General features: G+C 40.4%; 1 protein-coding gene across 2 annotated transcripts in view; it reads left to right on the top strand.

Annotated features, from left to right (window-relative positions):
• Positions 1-17,624, top strand: part of LOC124048539 (cadherin-23-like) — a 548,925-nt gene that overhangs the window by 406,284 nt on the left and 125,017 nt on the right. Inside the window, exons 36-39 of one of the 2 annotated variants that reach the window (XM_046369417.1) lie at positions 15,591-15,633; positions 15,923-15,998; positions 17,240-17,343; positions 17,451-17,589. The exons of the other annotated variant lie outside the window; for it this stretch is intronic. Coding sequence (XP_046225373.1) covers positions 15,591-15,633; positions 15,923-15,998; positions 17,240-17,343; positions 17,451-17,509 — 282 coding nt within the window. The 3' untranslated portion in view covers positions 17,510-17,589. Of the gene's footprint in view, positions 1-15,590; positions 15,634-15,922; positions 15,999-17,239; positions 17,344-17,450; positions 17,590-17,624 lie in introns of those variants that run through there. 2 annotated transcript variants of the gene reach the window in all.

The following is a 17,624-nucleotide window of genomic DNA, read 5'->3' as shown; positions in this document are numbered from 1 at the left end:
AAGCATTTCAAGGTCCTGGAGTGGCCTAGTCAGTCTCCAGATCTCAACCCCATATAAAATCTTTGGAGGGAGTTGAAAGTGCGTGTTGCCCAGCAACAGCCCCAAAACATCACTGCTCTAGAGGAGATCTGCATGGAGGAATGGGCCAAAATACCAGCAACAGTGTGTGAAAACCTTGTGAAGACTTACAGAAAACGTTTGACCTCTGTCATTGCCAACAAAGGGTATATAACAAAATATTGAGATAAACTTTTGTTATTGACCAAATACTTATTTTCCACCATAATTTGCAAACAAATTCATTAACAATCCTACAATGTGATTTTCTGGAGAATTATTTTTCTCATTTTGTCTGTCATAGTTGAAGTGTACCTATGATGACAATTACAGGCCTCTCTCATCTTTTTAAGTGGGAGAACTTGCACAATTGGTGGCTGACTTAATACTTTTTTGCCCCACTGTACATATTCAGAGATACAGCTATGTTTATCTACTGTCCTTAGTTACATCACCATTTAGTATTGAATTCGGCAGGTTTGTTCTTTAAGGACCCACTGACTATTTAATTGTTTGGAATACAGAAATATTGTTTAATTATTCCACCTTTTGATGTTACCATTTTGGAAGGAGGTATCTCCTTGTAACAAAAATGTTTATTTCCCCTCAATACTGCCAAATGCAAAGTTTCTACACGGTATTTACGACCGGTCATAAAACTGGTGGGGGAGGAAAATCTAGCGCCTATGATCCTCACCCAACAGAGCAAATTATGACAGCATCTTCCTGTTGGTGCAGTAGGCAAATTGGATTGGGCCCAGTGTGCCTGGCATGCTGACCTTGATGTGAGACATGACCAGCCTCTCGAAGCACTTCATGATGACGAGGTGAGCGTGACTGGGCAATAGAAATTTGGGCATGTCACTTTGTTTTTCTTGGTCACTGGGACGATGGTGGTCTCCTTAAACCAGGTGGGGATTACAGCCTGGGACAGGGACAGGTTGAAGATGTCAGAGAAAACACACACTCTGTGGATGCGGCCAGGGATGCCATCTGGGCCGGTGGTTTTGTGAGCCTCGGAGAGCGAAAGAACCTGGTCACCTGGAGCAGGGAGATTCTTCATGGATGGCTCAGTATTGTCTGCCTTGAAGCAAGCACAGAATGTGTTAAGCTCAACTGAGAGGGAGGTTCGGTGGGCACAGTAAATCTGGATTTTACTTTGTAGTCTATGACAGGGTGTAGTCCTTGCCACATTTGATGCAAGTCTGAATTGTCGAACATCAATTCAAGTTTGAGTCTGTATTGTCTTTTTGCGTCCCTAATGGATTTGCGGAGTCCGTACCTGCTTGCCTTGAACGGGTCACACGCCAACGAGTCATCGAGGTTCCAGGGTTTTGGTTGGGGTATGTCCAGATTGTTATTGAGGGTAAAACGTCACCAACACATTTCTTAATGAAGCCTGTGACTGACAATGTATAGTCCTCAATGTTGCTAGATGAGTGCTGGTTGGGTGGATTAAAAAAAATATTCCAATCAGTATTCCTAAACAATCATACAGCATTGAGTCTGCCTCCTCTGTCCAGCGCCTTACTAATCTTCTTTGTTGGTAACTTGCTGATTGTAGGCGGGGAGTAGGAACAAAGAGATGTGATCTGATTGGCCGAAGTGTGAGAGGGGAATGGCTTTATGTATACATGGCCGATCATCTTTGGGGGAAAGATTCATGTTGATGATTACTTGGAGAAAATGTGTTTTAGACGGGCTTGGTTAACAGAAGGCGCTGTGAATTTAGGGCCGGCTCTGAAATATATGATAGTTGGCTTCTAAAAGAGTTGGACAAAGTGGATTTGGTATCAGTATGTACAAGTATCTGTTTGGTGCCAGTATGATATCTTAATGACTGATGGATGGCTGACTTAATGGCTGACTATCCATTTCCAATAAGTTTAAACAGTGACTTACCATCACCAAGTGGACAGGCTGATGGCATCACCGTAGACCCTAGGTCATGCTAAGTTTAACGAGTAGCCCCACTTGACCGTAGCTCGCTAGGTCTGACCGCAGCGACCGTGCAAATAGTATCAATCTGTCATCAATGACACTCCATCAGGCCACTATTATGATTACCCGTGTTAATTTTAAGCTTCCTGGTACAACCGGAAGTTGTTAAATTGACCCAAAAGAAGAAAAAAATCACTCAGTGAAAAACACTGCATTAAAAGATTTGAAGTGCCTTAACTTTAGGTCATAGGGGCAGTATCTATTTCCAATAAGTTTAAACAGTGATTTACCATCACCAAATGGACAGGCTGAAATGAACACCAACAAGAGATGGAGAGGAACCACTATCACTACTCGGCCATCCCGAGATCAACGAGCCAGACAATTGGGCATTTCAGCAATATAGTTAGGGCATGTCCAATTTGTGATGGTAAATGCCCATTGTAAAGTATTGCTAATGGACAGTGTACATTTCCAATACATTTAATTAGGGATTTACCATCACGAATTGAACATGCCCTAATGACAGGCTGAAATCAACAATAACGAGCGATGGAGAGGAACCACTCTCACTGCTAGGCCATCTCGAGTTCAATGAGCCAGACAATTGGGCATTTCAGCAATATATTAGAGCATGCGCAATTTGTGACGGTAAATGCCCATTGTAATAGATTGCTAATGGGCTGTGTCCAATACACATAATACATTGCCAGTCTTAACAAGTTATACTGCAGTTGGACAGTGTCCATTGCCAATATATAGCTATTGTACAGTGTCCATTACGTATATGCTATATTGTCAGTGTGAACATGCTCTTATGAAAGTTGACAGTGTCCATTGCCAAGTACTTCCCACTATGAAATTAACATGCTGAATCAACACCAATGACACATTCTGACTTCCTATGATCAAACATGACAAATAGACCTTCTAGGCCAAAAATATTCTTAGAAATATTTAACCTCCACACATTAACAAGTCCAATACCTCAAATGAAAGATAAACACCTTGTTCATCTACCCAGCATGTCAGATTCTTTAAATGTTTTACGGCGAAAACACAGCACATATTTATATTAGACCACTACCGAAACAAAGACAAGAGGCAACCATTTTGTCCCAGAAAATATGCAATTATAAAAGCAGGATTAAAAAATAAATCATTCACTAACCTTTTGAAAATCTTCATCAGATGACAGTCATATGACATGTTACACAGTATATTTATGTTTTGTTCCAAATATGCATTTTATATCCATAAATCACGGTTTACATTGACGCCATGTTCATAAAATTTTCAAAAATGTCCGGAGAAATTATGGAAAGCTACGCCAGATAACAGAAATACTCATCATAAACTTTGACTAAAGATACATGTTTTACATATAGTTAGAAAGATACACTGGTTTTGAATGCAACCGCTGTGTCAGATTTGTTTTTAACGTTACAGAATTAGTTGACTATGCAATAACCTGAGACGGCGCTCAGACGTAAGCAATATTTCTCCGCTATGTTGGAGTCAACAGAAATACAAAATTACAACATAAATATTCCCTTACCTTTGATGGTCTTCGATCAGAATGTAGTGGAAGGAGTCATACTTACCCAATGCATCATTTTGTTTCAGTTCGTGTCTCCTTATAGTAGCATCTGCTACCACTTTCAGCTGAAATGCATCCAAAATGACTTCTGGTCCCGAACAGTTGCGCATCAAAACTTCAAAATGACATATTATATGACGACTAAACTGGTCAAACTAAGTGCAGAATCAAGCTTTAGGATGTTATAAACGTACAAAACAATTCTCAATTCAACCGGAAAATCACACTTCTTCTCAGGCAAGCTGGAACAGAGGAAGGTCTGTGTTCAATTCACGCCCTAACGCACATATATTTTCTCCACATATATTTTCTCGCGACCCCCACTCTTTCACCTCCCAAAGGGTCAAAGCTCATGGGATTTGCACAATTAAACACTCTACTGAATGAGAACATCTTGTGGAAGACATAAAAAGTGTCTCCAGATCCATAGGTGGTTGGGAAGGGTGGGGGCGATGACGTCAAAGTTGCCCCAACTTTCAGTATTCCAAAACTAGTTTGGGAGATTGCCTGCCCTGTGAGTTATGCTATACTTACAGACATAATTCAAACGGTTTTAGAAGCTTTAGAGTGTTTTCTATCCAATAATAATAATTCTATACATATATTAGCAATTTCTTTCAGTTTACTATGGGCACGCAATTCATCCAAAGGGGGCAGTATTATGCCTAGCCTTAACACGATAAAATAAGACAAACGTATGTTCATACAGTTCCTACATATGGAAGATATTGAATATTTCACCCTTGAGACCTGACTTTCTGACCATGTCGCATATGAAATCCTACGGTGGAGCGCGCTCGACACCTTTTGGATTTTTGGTTTATTTCACCCAGCATTTGACATGTTCCGCTTCCAATATGTTTTAAACCAACTGCTACCCAATTGAGTAGTATTTGCGATTGTGTATAGGGTTGGCACAATGCCAATAAGATGCCATTCATTTTTGTCCATTTCATGGGGGTCTTCCTTTACCTGAAGTCCTTTGTGCAATTGAAGCCTTGCTCTGAGTTCACCAAGTTTATTTTCCAGCGATTGTCCAGCGAAATCCATCAGAACGAATCCGTTAAATCAAATCAAATCAAATGTATTTATATAGCCCTTCGTACATCAGCTAACATCTGAAAGTGCTGTACAGAAACCCAGCCTAAAACCCCAAACAGCAAGCAATGCAGGTGTAGAAGCACGGTGGATAGGAAAAACTCCCCTCGAAAGGCCAAAACCTAGGAAGAAACCTAAAGAGGAACCAGGCTATGTGGGGTGGCCAGTCCTCTTCTGGCTGTGCCGGGTGGAGATTATAACAGAACATGGCCAAGATGTTCAAATGTTCATAAATGACCAGCATGGTCAAATAATAATAAGGAAGAACAGTTGAAAATTAAGCAGCAGCACGGCCAGGTGGACTGGGGACAGCAAGGAGTCATCATGTCAGGTAGTCCTGGGGCATGGTCCTCGGGCTCAGGTCCTAGGAGAGAGAGAGAGGGAGAGAAGGAGAGAATTAGAGAACGCACACTTAGATTCACACAGGACACCGAATAGGACAGGAGAAGTACTCCAGATATAACAAACTGACCCTAGCCCCCCCGACACATAAACTACTGCAGCATAAAGACTGAGACAGTTAGGCAGGCATTTGATTTTTCAATTTCCTGTTTTCACAGGACCTCCTATGTGTGCACGCGCTTTGTCGTGGAACAGTTTAATTTCAATAATAATGTTTTTGTTTTTCAAATTCATTGTCATGTGATTAAATCATAAAAATCAGAATAAAACTTATACAAATCTAAAAGTTAAAACGCAGCTAATGCAAGACCACCAGCCTTTGGCAGCTACAGAGTGCATGGAACTCAGAGATAGCCTATAGGCCAATGTAGCTGTAGGCCTATAAAACTTCCATTGTCAACTAATTAAAATACATAGGCCTATAGCAAGAGGTGAAAGTAGATTTAATTTCTTCCTGGTACGAGAATTTGCAACATTGATTGTATCAACTAGCCTATTCCAAGACATCAGAGTTTCCCTTGCCAGGGAGCTCGGGCAGACAGCTGTTTTTGCGTGGCTCATTTCACAGTGGTTTCAGAGTCCCGCAATAAGAGCTACGATGCTAATATTTCTATATACTATTCAGAATTGTAATCTGTTGGTGTCACTGGGTAATCTGATATCCCATTTCATGGACCCAAGATCCACTGGTAAGGCTATATATTGCAATATGAATGTCAATACATTATTTTGGTCACAGATGCCCCCTCCCCCCTAAAAAAACAACAACTAGGGGTGTGGATCAGGAAACCAGTCAGTTTCTGGTGTGACCACAAATTGCCTCATGCAGCACAATAGTTATCCTTCGCATAGAGTTGATCAGGCTGTTGATTGTGGCCTGTGGAATGTTCTCCGACTACTCTTCAATGGCTGTGCGAAGTTGCAGGATATTTGTGGGAATTGGAACATGCTGTTATACTCATCGATCCAGAGCATCCCAAATGTGCTCAATTGGTGGCATGTCTGGTGATTATGTAGGCCATGGAAGAACTGGGATATTTTCAGCTTCCAGGAATTGTGTACAGATCCTTGCGACATGGGGCTGTGCTTTATCATACTGAATAGTGGCGGTCAGTGCTGTTTAAGATGAGGACCATTTTTTTCATGAGCATGGTCTTATTTATATTACAGCATATTAGATGACTCTCATTCATATTCCATTCACCCAGTTCAATGTAACAGCGATAGGTTTAGGCTACTACATGACACTACTATATTTGAGTACTGCATGATATTCAAATAAACCCTCTTTCCCTAGCCTATAAATGAAAGTTTACAACTTAGGTGCACAAAGGTCGAGAGACAAATTTGAAGTGACAGAAAGTGTCACATGGACAGACAATACCGCCTTGCACACTCTTGCCTGCATCTAGCTGATATAGGGTGAACACAGAATCGGCAGAATAAATACACCCCTGATCACATGTAAACCCAGTTCACTTTCATAGTAGCAACATTGTATTCCTCCTCGCATCTATGTGCTCTCCTCCTCCCTTCGCTTGTGGACTTCAATGCACAACACATCAGCTATATGTGACCATGCGAAAAAACCTTTCCAAGCCAAACCGCTAGACGCAGCCTACATTGTTGTCACCATATTGGCTAAAGTAACATCATAGTCAGCATAGCTAATAGAACTGATTAGTAAACCCACTAAAATTATGCAGTAACGTCACAGTGTACAGTTATTAAGCAGTTACACCGGCGGGCCCTGGTGGAAATAATACCAAAAGCTTACCTTGACATGAAGAGAAGAGTTCCAGTGTTTTGTTGGAAAGTCATAGCCAGCTAGCTAACATAGCATCCAACTGTTTTAGCAGGGTGTTTAAGGAGGCTAAACTAGCTAGCTGCATTTGCTAGCTAAGTAAAACTGAAAAAAATGACACTTTCTCTATTTCTCTCTTGCTTCACCTTCTTTTTGGAAGAAATTAATTTCTTCAAAATTGTTCAACTATTGTCTTTCTCTCTCTTTGAGTCAACCACTCACCACATTTTTTACACTGCAGTGCGATCTAGCAGTAACTTATGCTTTCAGAACTATATTAATTATCTGATCCTTTGATTGGGTGGACAACACCCAAGCATCTGTTATGCTGCAAGAGCTCTGATAGGCTGGAGGATGTCCTCCAGAAGTTGTTATAATTACTGTGTATGTCTATGGAAAGAACCATGAGCCTCCTAAATTTTGTATTGAAGTCAATGTACCCAGAGGAGGAGAAAAGCTAGCTGTCCTCCGGCTATACCATGGTGCAACCCTAGAGAGTGCTGTTGAGGCTACCTTCTTTGCAAAATAGTGTGTTTTAATAAATTATTTAGTGGTGTGGTTATATTTAGTATAGTTTTGTCTAAAAAGGACAATTTTAATGTTTTACCATTTAAATGTGTTTATGAAATTCACTGAGGATGGTCCTCCCCTTCCTCCTTTGGGGAGCCGCTGATGCTGAAACATGAGGTGATGGCGGCTGGTGAATGGCACTCCAATGGGCCTCAGATTCTCATCACGGTATATCTGTGCATTCAAATTGCCATCGATAAAATGCTGTTGTGTTAGTTGTCTGTAGCTTATGCCTGCCCATATCATAACCCCACCACTACTACCACGGGGCACTCTGTTCACAACGTTGTCATCAGCAAACAGCTCGCCCACATGACACCATACACTCTGTCTGTCATCTGCCCAGTACAGTTGAAATCGTGATTAAGCCGTGAAGAGCTCAATTATCCAGCGCGCCAGTGCCCATCTTAGGTGAGAATTAGCCCACTGAAGTATGTTACGACGCCAAATTGCAGTCAGGTCAAAACCCTGGTTAGGGCGACAAGCACACAGATGTGCTTTCCTGAGAGGGTTTCTGACAGCTTGTGCAGAGCGTCTTCGGTTGTGCAAACCCACAGTTTCATCAGATGTCCAGATGGCTGGTCTCAGACGATACCGCAGGTGAAGAAGCTGGATGAAGAAGCCGGATGTGGAGGTCCTGGGTTGGCGTAATTACACACGGTCTGCGGTTGTGAGGGCAGCTGGACGTACTGCAACATTTTCTAAAACAACATTGGTGGCTTATGGTACAGAAATTAACATTCAATTGTCTGGCAATAGCTCTGCTGGACATGCCTGCAGTCAGCATGTCAATTGCACGCTCCTTCAAAACTTGAGACATCTGTCGCATTGTGTTGTGTGACAAATCTGGATATTTTAGAGTGGTCTTTTATTGCCCCCAGCATAGGGTGCACCTGTGACATGCTTTTTAATCAGCTTTTTCATATGTCACATGTCATGTTCTGACCTTAGTTCCTTTGTTATGTCTTTGTTTTAGTATGGTCAGGGCGTGAGTTGGGTACGTTGTCTATGTTCCGTTTTCTATGTTGTGTTTTGCGTTTGGCCTGGTCTGGTACTCAGATGCAGGTGTCGTTAGTTGTCTCTGATTGAGAATCATACTTAGGTAGCCTTTTCCCACTTGTGTTTTGTGGGTGTTTAATTTCCCTGTCAGTGTTTGTTCCACACGAAACTATTTCGGTTTGGTTATTTCACGTGTCGTTTATTGTTTTGTTTCAGTGTTCGATTGTTTTAATCAAGTGCATGAACACCTACCACGCTGCGCATTGGTCCTCCGATCCTTTCTACTCCTCCTCGTCAGAAGATGGCTTACCTGTCAAGTGTATGGCTTATCTTGGCAAAGGAGAAAAGCTCACTAACAGGAATGTAAACAGGCTTGTGCACACAATTTGAGAGACATAAGCTTTTTGTGAGTATAAAATATTTTTTTTCAGCTCCAAAAATATGGGACCAACACTTTATATGTTGCATTTATTATTTATTATTTAGTCCAAATATGGCATGATTGCAATGTTTATTCCGTTTGCATGACTTTCAATTGGGGACTTGTATTTTGATGGCGAAATGCATTTTCCACTATTGTGGCTAATCCTTATTGTGGCTCGCTTCACATAGTTGTGAATGCCGAAGTCAGTTACTTCCCTGATTTTAATGGACAAGTTCGCTTTGCATGGCCTGGTGCCTTGGTTAGGCGGAGTTTGTAGATTTTAGACAATTCAATTGGTCCATAAGTAAAATCTCCACCCACCCGGGGCACCGGGCCATGCAAAACAAACTCGCCCAATGTCTATGGTTGGTTCCCGCAGCTGTAGCCTATCACATGCCTTCAGCAGTATCTAACGTGGCCAATTGTTTCCACCCAACTCGATTTTACTTGGAGAAGGATATCAGCCTACATGAAAAATTACTTGTTAGATTGTCGGTAACAATCTGTATGTCACCAATATAGTCTACTGCTCAATGGAGGGAGTAGGCTATGTGCTGCAATCCAAGGGACAGTCTGGAGCCAACATCAGTTATTGCAGTAATTTTTCCCAAAAAAGTAATTTACTACAGCATTAACTTCCACATTCTAAAAATATATATTTTGTGTTGAACAGGAAATGACGGTCTTGGGACAAAGCCACATACAGTTCCATCATTGGTTGCTTTGATAACAGTAAACAAAATCTTACAAAAGCTTATGATTGACATATAATCTCCTCCTACCACTGACTGTTGTTAAAAAACTAATCTCTCGAATTGAAGAGGCACATCACAACATGGAAACGCTGACGGAGAATTTAAGCACCATAGCTTGAATGTGATATCCGCTTTCACATAATTATTGGCATTGCTGTGATTCAATGTGTGCTCGTTATTTGTAATCCGACACAGCTCATTATACATTGTCTTTCTATAGTTCAATTTTGAATAAAAAATTACATACCTGAAGAACCAAACGATAATGTTACCTCAAAGTAGCTAACATAAACTCACCCCATTCCGTACAAATGTGCGCAACAGTGACATTCAAATGAGGCTACAAAGAAAAGTAATGAGACTGTAGCGACTGTGTTGACTTCAAAATCTTGGGTGTGAACTACGTTTCTATTCAAGTGTTGATCGACATGGTAATGGCTCTATCGTATTTGAGAAAAGTTGAAAAACAGACCTTCCGTTACATCGTGACATGTCATGCCATAACGTACAGCACGCATAAAGCAAATATTTCTGTCTTACAATCTCTCTCCACCAGGTGAGGTACTTCTCTCATCGTTTAAACACAAGAAATGGACATTGATGGGGTAAGGAGGGATACCAAGTCATTTTTTGCGTCATCACTGTAAGCGATCGAGACTATCAAAAGACAGTGTTTACTTCTGAAGATCACTTTAGCGCCACCCTAAACTCAATTCGACACAAACCTTCAAATAGGTATGTAATGACACTATAAACTCTTTATAGTGTTTTATTGACATTTTAGAGGCAATAAGGTGATAAGTTGGACAGATCGAGTGAAAAAAGTAGTTTTTCCATACATCTCCTCTCCTTCTCACCATCACGCAGTAGTTTCGCTTCCCCACCCGCAATTTTTTAAAAGACCCGAAGGAGCTCATTGCCTTCTTGAATCATGCAGAAACGGGCACGTGAAGGTCTCAGCGTGAATTCTGTTGTAAAGGGGAGAAATTGTGCTTTACAATGGTATTGAAATTACAGTTGATCTGGAAGTATTATGTTTTGGGGGTGCTAAAATAAGGTCAATTGTACGGACCAAGGCGATGTACAAAAGTGAGTGAGTTTACGTTAGATGATTCATCCTGTGGCTCAAACTTAAACCCCCACCACGACAAGAAACCTAGCTACAGAGGTGCACCTCAATTTCCAAAAATTGGCTTGGATAAAGATTTCCCCCGAAGAAGATGTCAGGAGTTTAAAAAAAGGTAACTTTAATGTTGTTGTCTAACTTAATGTGCTAGCTAGCTGCAAAGTTTTAGCTACCAAGTTAGCTAGTTGCCGAGTTAGCTACCTAAATGGGAGAGACATTATGCTCAACAGTGGCAGTGAATTTGTGGATTTGAGTCAAGAGTAGCTAACGTTAGCTAGCTAGCCAGCCAGTCAGACCTTTCTGATTACATTATACCGTACTGTATTATACATCAAAGAGCTGGAGAGGTCGTGCCCAAGCCAGACGTGGGATAAAATGGTAACTAGCTGTTCTCTTTTTATAAGCAAAAATGAGCTATTTTCTTCCCTAGTGCACTACCTACTTGATACAGGTGTAAACAAGAAATTGCAGGTGCAGTAAGTAATGTTATGGTCTTCTGATCTAATAATAACAAGCTAGCTTGGTGAGATTAGGTCAGCTTTATTTTTTACCTTTATTTAACTAGGCAAGTCAGTTAAGAACAAATTATTATTTTCAATGGCAGCCTATGAACACTGGGTTAACTGCCTTGTTCAGGGGCTGAACAACAGATTTTGTACCTTGTCAGCTTAGGGATTTGAACTTGTAACCTTTCAGTTACTAGTCCACCGCCCTAACCACTAGGCTACGCTGTCACCGCATATATATATATATATATATATATATATATATCTGCCATTATATCCATGGCAATTTTCTTAAAATGTGCCTTGCATAACCAGAATGCTGAATAAGCTGCCATTTGAACTTACTCTGCCAGTTGTCCACTTTGTCAGGAAATTAGGACATTTTATAAAAAAATATCCAAAAGAAAGCATTGTAGTTATCCTTATATATGAGCCAAATTACAATTCCCAACAAGTGGGTTAACCCTATTGGTGCGATGCATATGGTGTAGGCCAGAGACATCGGTTCGCTTCCCTGTCGTTTACTACAGAGAGAGACGTTTTAAAATTGTTTTAATAATACTTTCATGTGGATATTTTATATCTAATTTATAACGGCATAAGGATGAAACTCAGTGGACAACAGGTAGAATATGTTCTCATGAAAATATTCTACATTCTGACTTGTAGCCTAAAGGGACTGTTTCGTCATCCGGTATATACTGTACCTTCAGAAAGTATTCATAGCCTTAGACTTTTTCCACATTTTGTTGTGTTATAGCCTGAATTCAAAATGGATTAAAAAATTTTAAATGACCCATCTAGACACAATACTCCATAATGACAAAGTGAAACCATGTTTTTAGAAATGTTTGCAAAGTTATTGAAAATTAAACACATCTAATTTACATAAGTATTCACAAGCCTGAGTCAATACTTTGTAGAAAGATCTTTGGTGGCGACTACAGCTTTGAGTCGACTTGGGTATGTCTATATCAGCTGTGCACATCTGGATTCTCTCATTCTTCCTTGCAGACTTTCTCAAGCTCTTCAAAGTCTTTAAAAAAAACAAGGTAAAGAAAACCCATACGTGATTGGGAAAACTAACTTAATTTCCCCCAAATAAAACAATATTAACCTCTAGCGATGAGCAATCCCGTATCCGGGAGCGTAATCATAGCCTCAAGTGCATTACCATAACGCAACATTTCCTATTCATGAAAATCGCAAATGAAATGAAATAAATATATTCAAACACAAGCTAAGCCTTTTGTTAACAACACTTTCATCTCAGATTTTCAAAATATGCGTTACAGCCAACGCTAGACAAGCATTTGTGTAAGTTTAGCATGACATAATGCTATGCTAGGCTGTGCTGGCAGCAGGCAACATTTTCACAAAAATAAGGAAAGCAACCAAATTAAATAATTTACCTTTGAAGAACTCCAGATGCTTTCACTCAGGAGACTCCCAGTTAGATAGCAAATGTTCCTTTTTTCCATAAATAATATTTTTGTAGGCGAAAAACGTCACGTTTGTTCATCCTGCTTGGCTGAGAAATTGACAGAAAAATAAAAACTATAATGCATTAGCATAACGCAACTTTTTCTATTCATGAAAATCGCAAATGAAATGAAATAAATATATTGAAACACAAGCTTAGCCTTTTGTTAACAACACTGTCATCTCAGATTTTCAAAATATGCTTTTCAACCAAAGCTACACAAGCATTTGTGTAAGAGTATTGATAGCCTAGCATAGCATTAAGCCTAGCATTCAGCAGGCAACAAGAAAAGCATTCAAATCAAATCTTTTGAAGAATCTTTGAAGAACTTCGGATGATTTCAATGACGAGACTCTCAATTAGATAGCAAATGTTCATTTTTTTCCCCAAAAAGATTAGTTGTGTTGGCGAAATAGCTCCGTTTTGGTTCATCACATTTGGCTAAGAAAAAGACCGGAAAATGCAGTCACTACAACGCCAAACTTTTTTCCAAATTAGCTCCATGATATCGACAGAACCATGGCAAACGTTGCTTAGAATCAATCCTCAAGGTGTTTTTCACATATCTATTCGATAATATATCAGTCGTGACAGTTGGTTTCTCATCAGAAGCAAACGGTAAAATACTGCAACTGGAGATTACGCAATAATTGCAACGGAGGACACCAAGCGACCACCTGGTAGATGTAGTCTCTTATGGTCAATCTTCCAATGATATGCCTACGAATACGTCACAATGCTGTCGACATCTTGGTGAAGCGACAGAAAGCCTAAGCTCATTTGTGGCCCATTCACAGCCATATAAGTAGTCATTGGCATGAGCCGGTTTCAAAAAATGCGGCACTTCCTGATTGGATTTCTATCTGGGTTTCGCCTGTAACATCAGTTATGTGGCACTCACAGACAATGTCTTTGCAGTTTTGGAAACGCCAGAGGGTTTTCTTTCCAAAGCTATCAATTATATGCATAGTCGAGCATCTTTTCGTGTTTGTTTAAAACGGGAATGTTTTTCATCCAAAAATTAAAATAGCGCCCCCTATATGCAAGAAGTTAAATCACATTGACAAAATCAAAACCCCCAGTTGTTCCTACCTTCAAATCTCTATATCTCCCTTCTCAGGCTCTATGACCTGAGAGGGTGATATGGCTTGTGATAATACTCCATGCAACTCCTCCGCCAAAAAGTATTTCAGTCCCAAGAACCTTTACGCCGCATCCACAATGACATCTGTCTGAACTTCTTCTCCACCTTGGCAGTGCCATTAATCACCATAGCTATAAAGGCCACAAAATCTACCTTATTTACCTTTACCATATCTGGGTCCTGCTGTTGAACGGCAACCCCTGCAGCCTTCAGTGAAGGCCTATCCACCACCATGGACTCTTCAGGAGTACCATTCAAACACAACCCTTTTAACAGCACCTGCTCTAGACAGACCTGACTTTTGCCACCTTTCACCCTTGTTGGGCATTACAAAGACTTGGCTTCATGGTTCACATCACAATTGCAACTTGTCACATTTTCATCACTTTTAAAACACAACATAATGTTTTCCACAACATCTCGGCTTCTCCCTTCTGCAAACACTTGAAACATGTCCAAAAGCTTTACAATGATCACACTGCATTGATCTTGGGTCAAATGCCCTGACTCTGTAGTTTATTAATCCCAACTGCACTTGAGTAGGGAGAGATTCCAGATCAAAAAAACAAAAGAACCGAGACTCTCAATTTTTCTTCATTTGCCACACGATTCATCCAACGAACATCAATCACTCTAGGAATATTTTTAATCTCTGCAACATCCCAGGAAATGACCGATATTACCCCCTTGAGGGGTGCCCTGTTCTGAAAAGACAAAACAGAAGATTCCTTCCGATCCTCAGAAGAACAAAACATCTAAACAAGCCCGCCTCTCGTGATCCTCACAACCTTCACCAAACCGATCACGCCCTCTACCAGTTTAGATATATCAAATGAATAGGGAAACCTAACTTAAAACTTATCAGCTGCACCTCAATAACAAAACATACTCCTACAAGATAAGAAGGGACATTCTTTTCACTGTATGCTACTTTTTCTATTCTTTTGGACAACATTCCAATTCTCCTTGATTCTACACCAGCTTCCACCATCTTTTCCATCATAACACCTCTGACATGCAACTATCAACTGTGGGACCTTATAAAAACAGTTGTGTTTCTTTCTGAATCATGTCCAAACAATTTAATTGGCCACAGGTGGACTCCAGTCAAGTTGTAGCTATGTCTCAAGTATGATAAAAGGAATTTGGATGCACCTGAGCTCAATTTGGAGTGTCACAGAAAAGGGGTGTGAATGGTTTTTATGTAATCTATTTTGAATTCAGGCTGTAACACAAAAAAATGTGGAATAAGTAAAGGGATACGAATACTTTCTGAAGGCACTGTATACGTTAGCAACGAGTGTGAACTCTGAGAAGTCCACACTCGAAAGCGCAGTGGATAGGTTTTAGGGAGCTTTGAATTAGAGGTCAATGCCATACTTAAGTTTGACATGCTGTTTCTGTTTGTGACTCGCAGTTGTTTAAAGGTTTCTAAAACAACACACTGAAGTTTAATTTATTCCCAGCTGTAGTGGTGTATTCATCTTTGCCCTGATCCACCATGGGCCCATACTTTGATTAAATACACATACAATAGCCTATTTAGGTTGTCATCTGTTGTTTATGTATGTAGCTATATCTTTATGAAATGACCAGCAACTGCTCTTCGCAACATTATCATGCAACCCTGCCTTTAACCTCTGTTGCCTACCTGTGGTCCTAATGGGTTTTATATCTCCAGTGGAGGCTGGAGGCTGAGCCACCAAAGGACGGTGAAGACACAGGTTTGTGTTGTATTGTTCATATTGAATGTAGATGGGTAAAAGTCTCTGCACTTGCTATCAACAGTCTGAGCACATAAATTGCTCAGATAGTAGACCTCAATAATTTTGATTATCAGACCAGGATCCAATTGTTGAATATACTTTATTTTTATGTATGAATATTCTAAAATAAAGAATAAAGGGGATTAGATGCAACTAGACTAAATACTCCTCAAAATGAGTCTTGGAAAGAAACAGGGTTTATGTGTAACCTACCATGTCTGACTCCCTGTTTTATTTGGTATTTCAGGAGATGGTGCTTTCAGAGAAGAGCCGGGGGCTGCAGGAGGCCATGAATTTGCACTGGATGTGGCAGGCTCAGCATGGTAAGCCAGAACTACAATCATAAGAATCAACATGTGTATATTTCAACTATGCCTGTCTATCCAGGTGCATTAAAAGCTGTTTTGCTGATGTCATCTGTGTACCATTAACAACTACAGGCTTGTAAATTAGCATTACAGTCCTCCTGCAACTGATGTTACCAATAGTTTTACCTGTCAGCGTAGGTCCCTACTGTAGGTCCTGAAAGTTATTGCTTTGACCTAGCTCGTCAACTCTAGTCCTCAGTGCCTGGTTGGTGACACACTTTTGCCCCTGCCCCTGCTAACACATCTAACTCCAATAGTCACCTATCACTGTCTTCAGTTTAGAATGCAATTTGTTTCATTTTTTAAACCCTTTTTATTAGTTTTATTTTGATAGTGATTACTGCACTGTTGCAATAGGGCTGGGGAAAAAGTGTGACAAACCAATGTTTACCTTGGGCTTAGCACATAAGGCTGGTGTTCATGTGTTAATTTCACACCGTTCAGTTATTAAAGTTGGTAATGTACACTGCCGTTCAAAAGTGTGGGCTCTCCTCACTGTTGACATTGGGACTGGTGTTTTGCGGGTACTATTTAATGAAACTGCCAGTTGAGGACATGTGAGGTGTCTGTTTCTCAAACTAGACACACTAATGTACTTGTCCTCTTGCTCAGTTGTGCACCGGGGCTTCCCAGCGCCAGTTTGCGCTGTTCTGTGAAGGGAGTAATGCACAGCGTTGTATAAGATCTTCAATTTCTTGGCAATTTCTCGCATGGAATAGCCTTCATTTCTCAGAACAAGAATAGACTGACGAGTTTCAGAAGAAAGGTATTTGTTTCTAGCCATTTTGCTCCAGATACTCAACTCGTCTAAAGGCCAGTTTTATTGATTCTTTAATCAGAACAACAGTTTTCAGCTGTGCTAACATAATTGGAAAAGGGTTTTATAATGATCAATTAGCCTTTTAAAATTATAAACTTGGATTAGCTAACGACATCGGAACACAGGAGTGATGGTTGCTGATAATGGGCCTCTGTACATCTATGTACATAGATATTCCTTTAAAAATCCTCCGTTTCCAGCTACAACAGTCGTTTACTACATTAACATTGTCTACACTGTATTTCTGATCAATTTCATGTTATTTAAATGAACAAATGTGCTTTTTCTTTTAAAAACAAGGACATTTCTAAGTGACTCCAAACTTTTGAATGGTAGTGTACATGCATGTGATAGGTGTCTCTCTTTCTCCGGTCAGGTTTTGTAGAGAAACAGGGATGTGGTGGTTGACGTCAGTGTGTCGCTGCGGCTCTGTGACTCGTTTGGGGACCATCACAAGGACCGACGCTTTGCATATGACAGGTGAGATCAGCTGACCTTTTTCCCTCATGCAATTCATGGAATTAGTGCAGTGTAAAGAATTTATTGCCACCTGACTCTTCTCTCTGTTTGTATTTTCTTCCCTGTAGGTACCCCTGTTCTTCAAAGTAGGATTAGGGTTACCTCACGGTTAATCTGCCCTCCATGAATAGTGGCTACCTGTAGTTCACTGCACAACTCTGCAGTTGGAGACAACCATGTATCTGAATAAAGCATGCATTTAACTTTTGTGGCCTCTGATATATTAACCCTCCTCTAAACCT

Source organism: Oncorhynchus gorbuscha, linkage group LG11 (assembly GCF_021184085.1).
Source record: "Oncorhynchus gorbuscha isolate QuinsamMale2020 ecotype Even-year linkage group LG11, OgorEven_v1.0, whole genome shotgun sequence".
Taxonomy (NCBI): Eukaryota; Metazoa; Chordata; class Actinopteri; order Salmoniformes; family Salmonidae; genus Oncorhynchus; species Oncorhynchus gorbuscha.
This window is presented reverse-complemented; position numbering and strand designations above follow the sequence as displayed.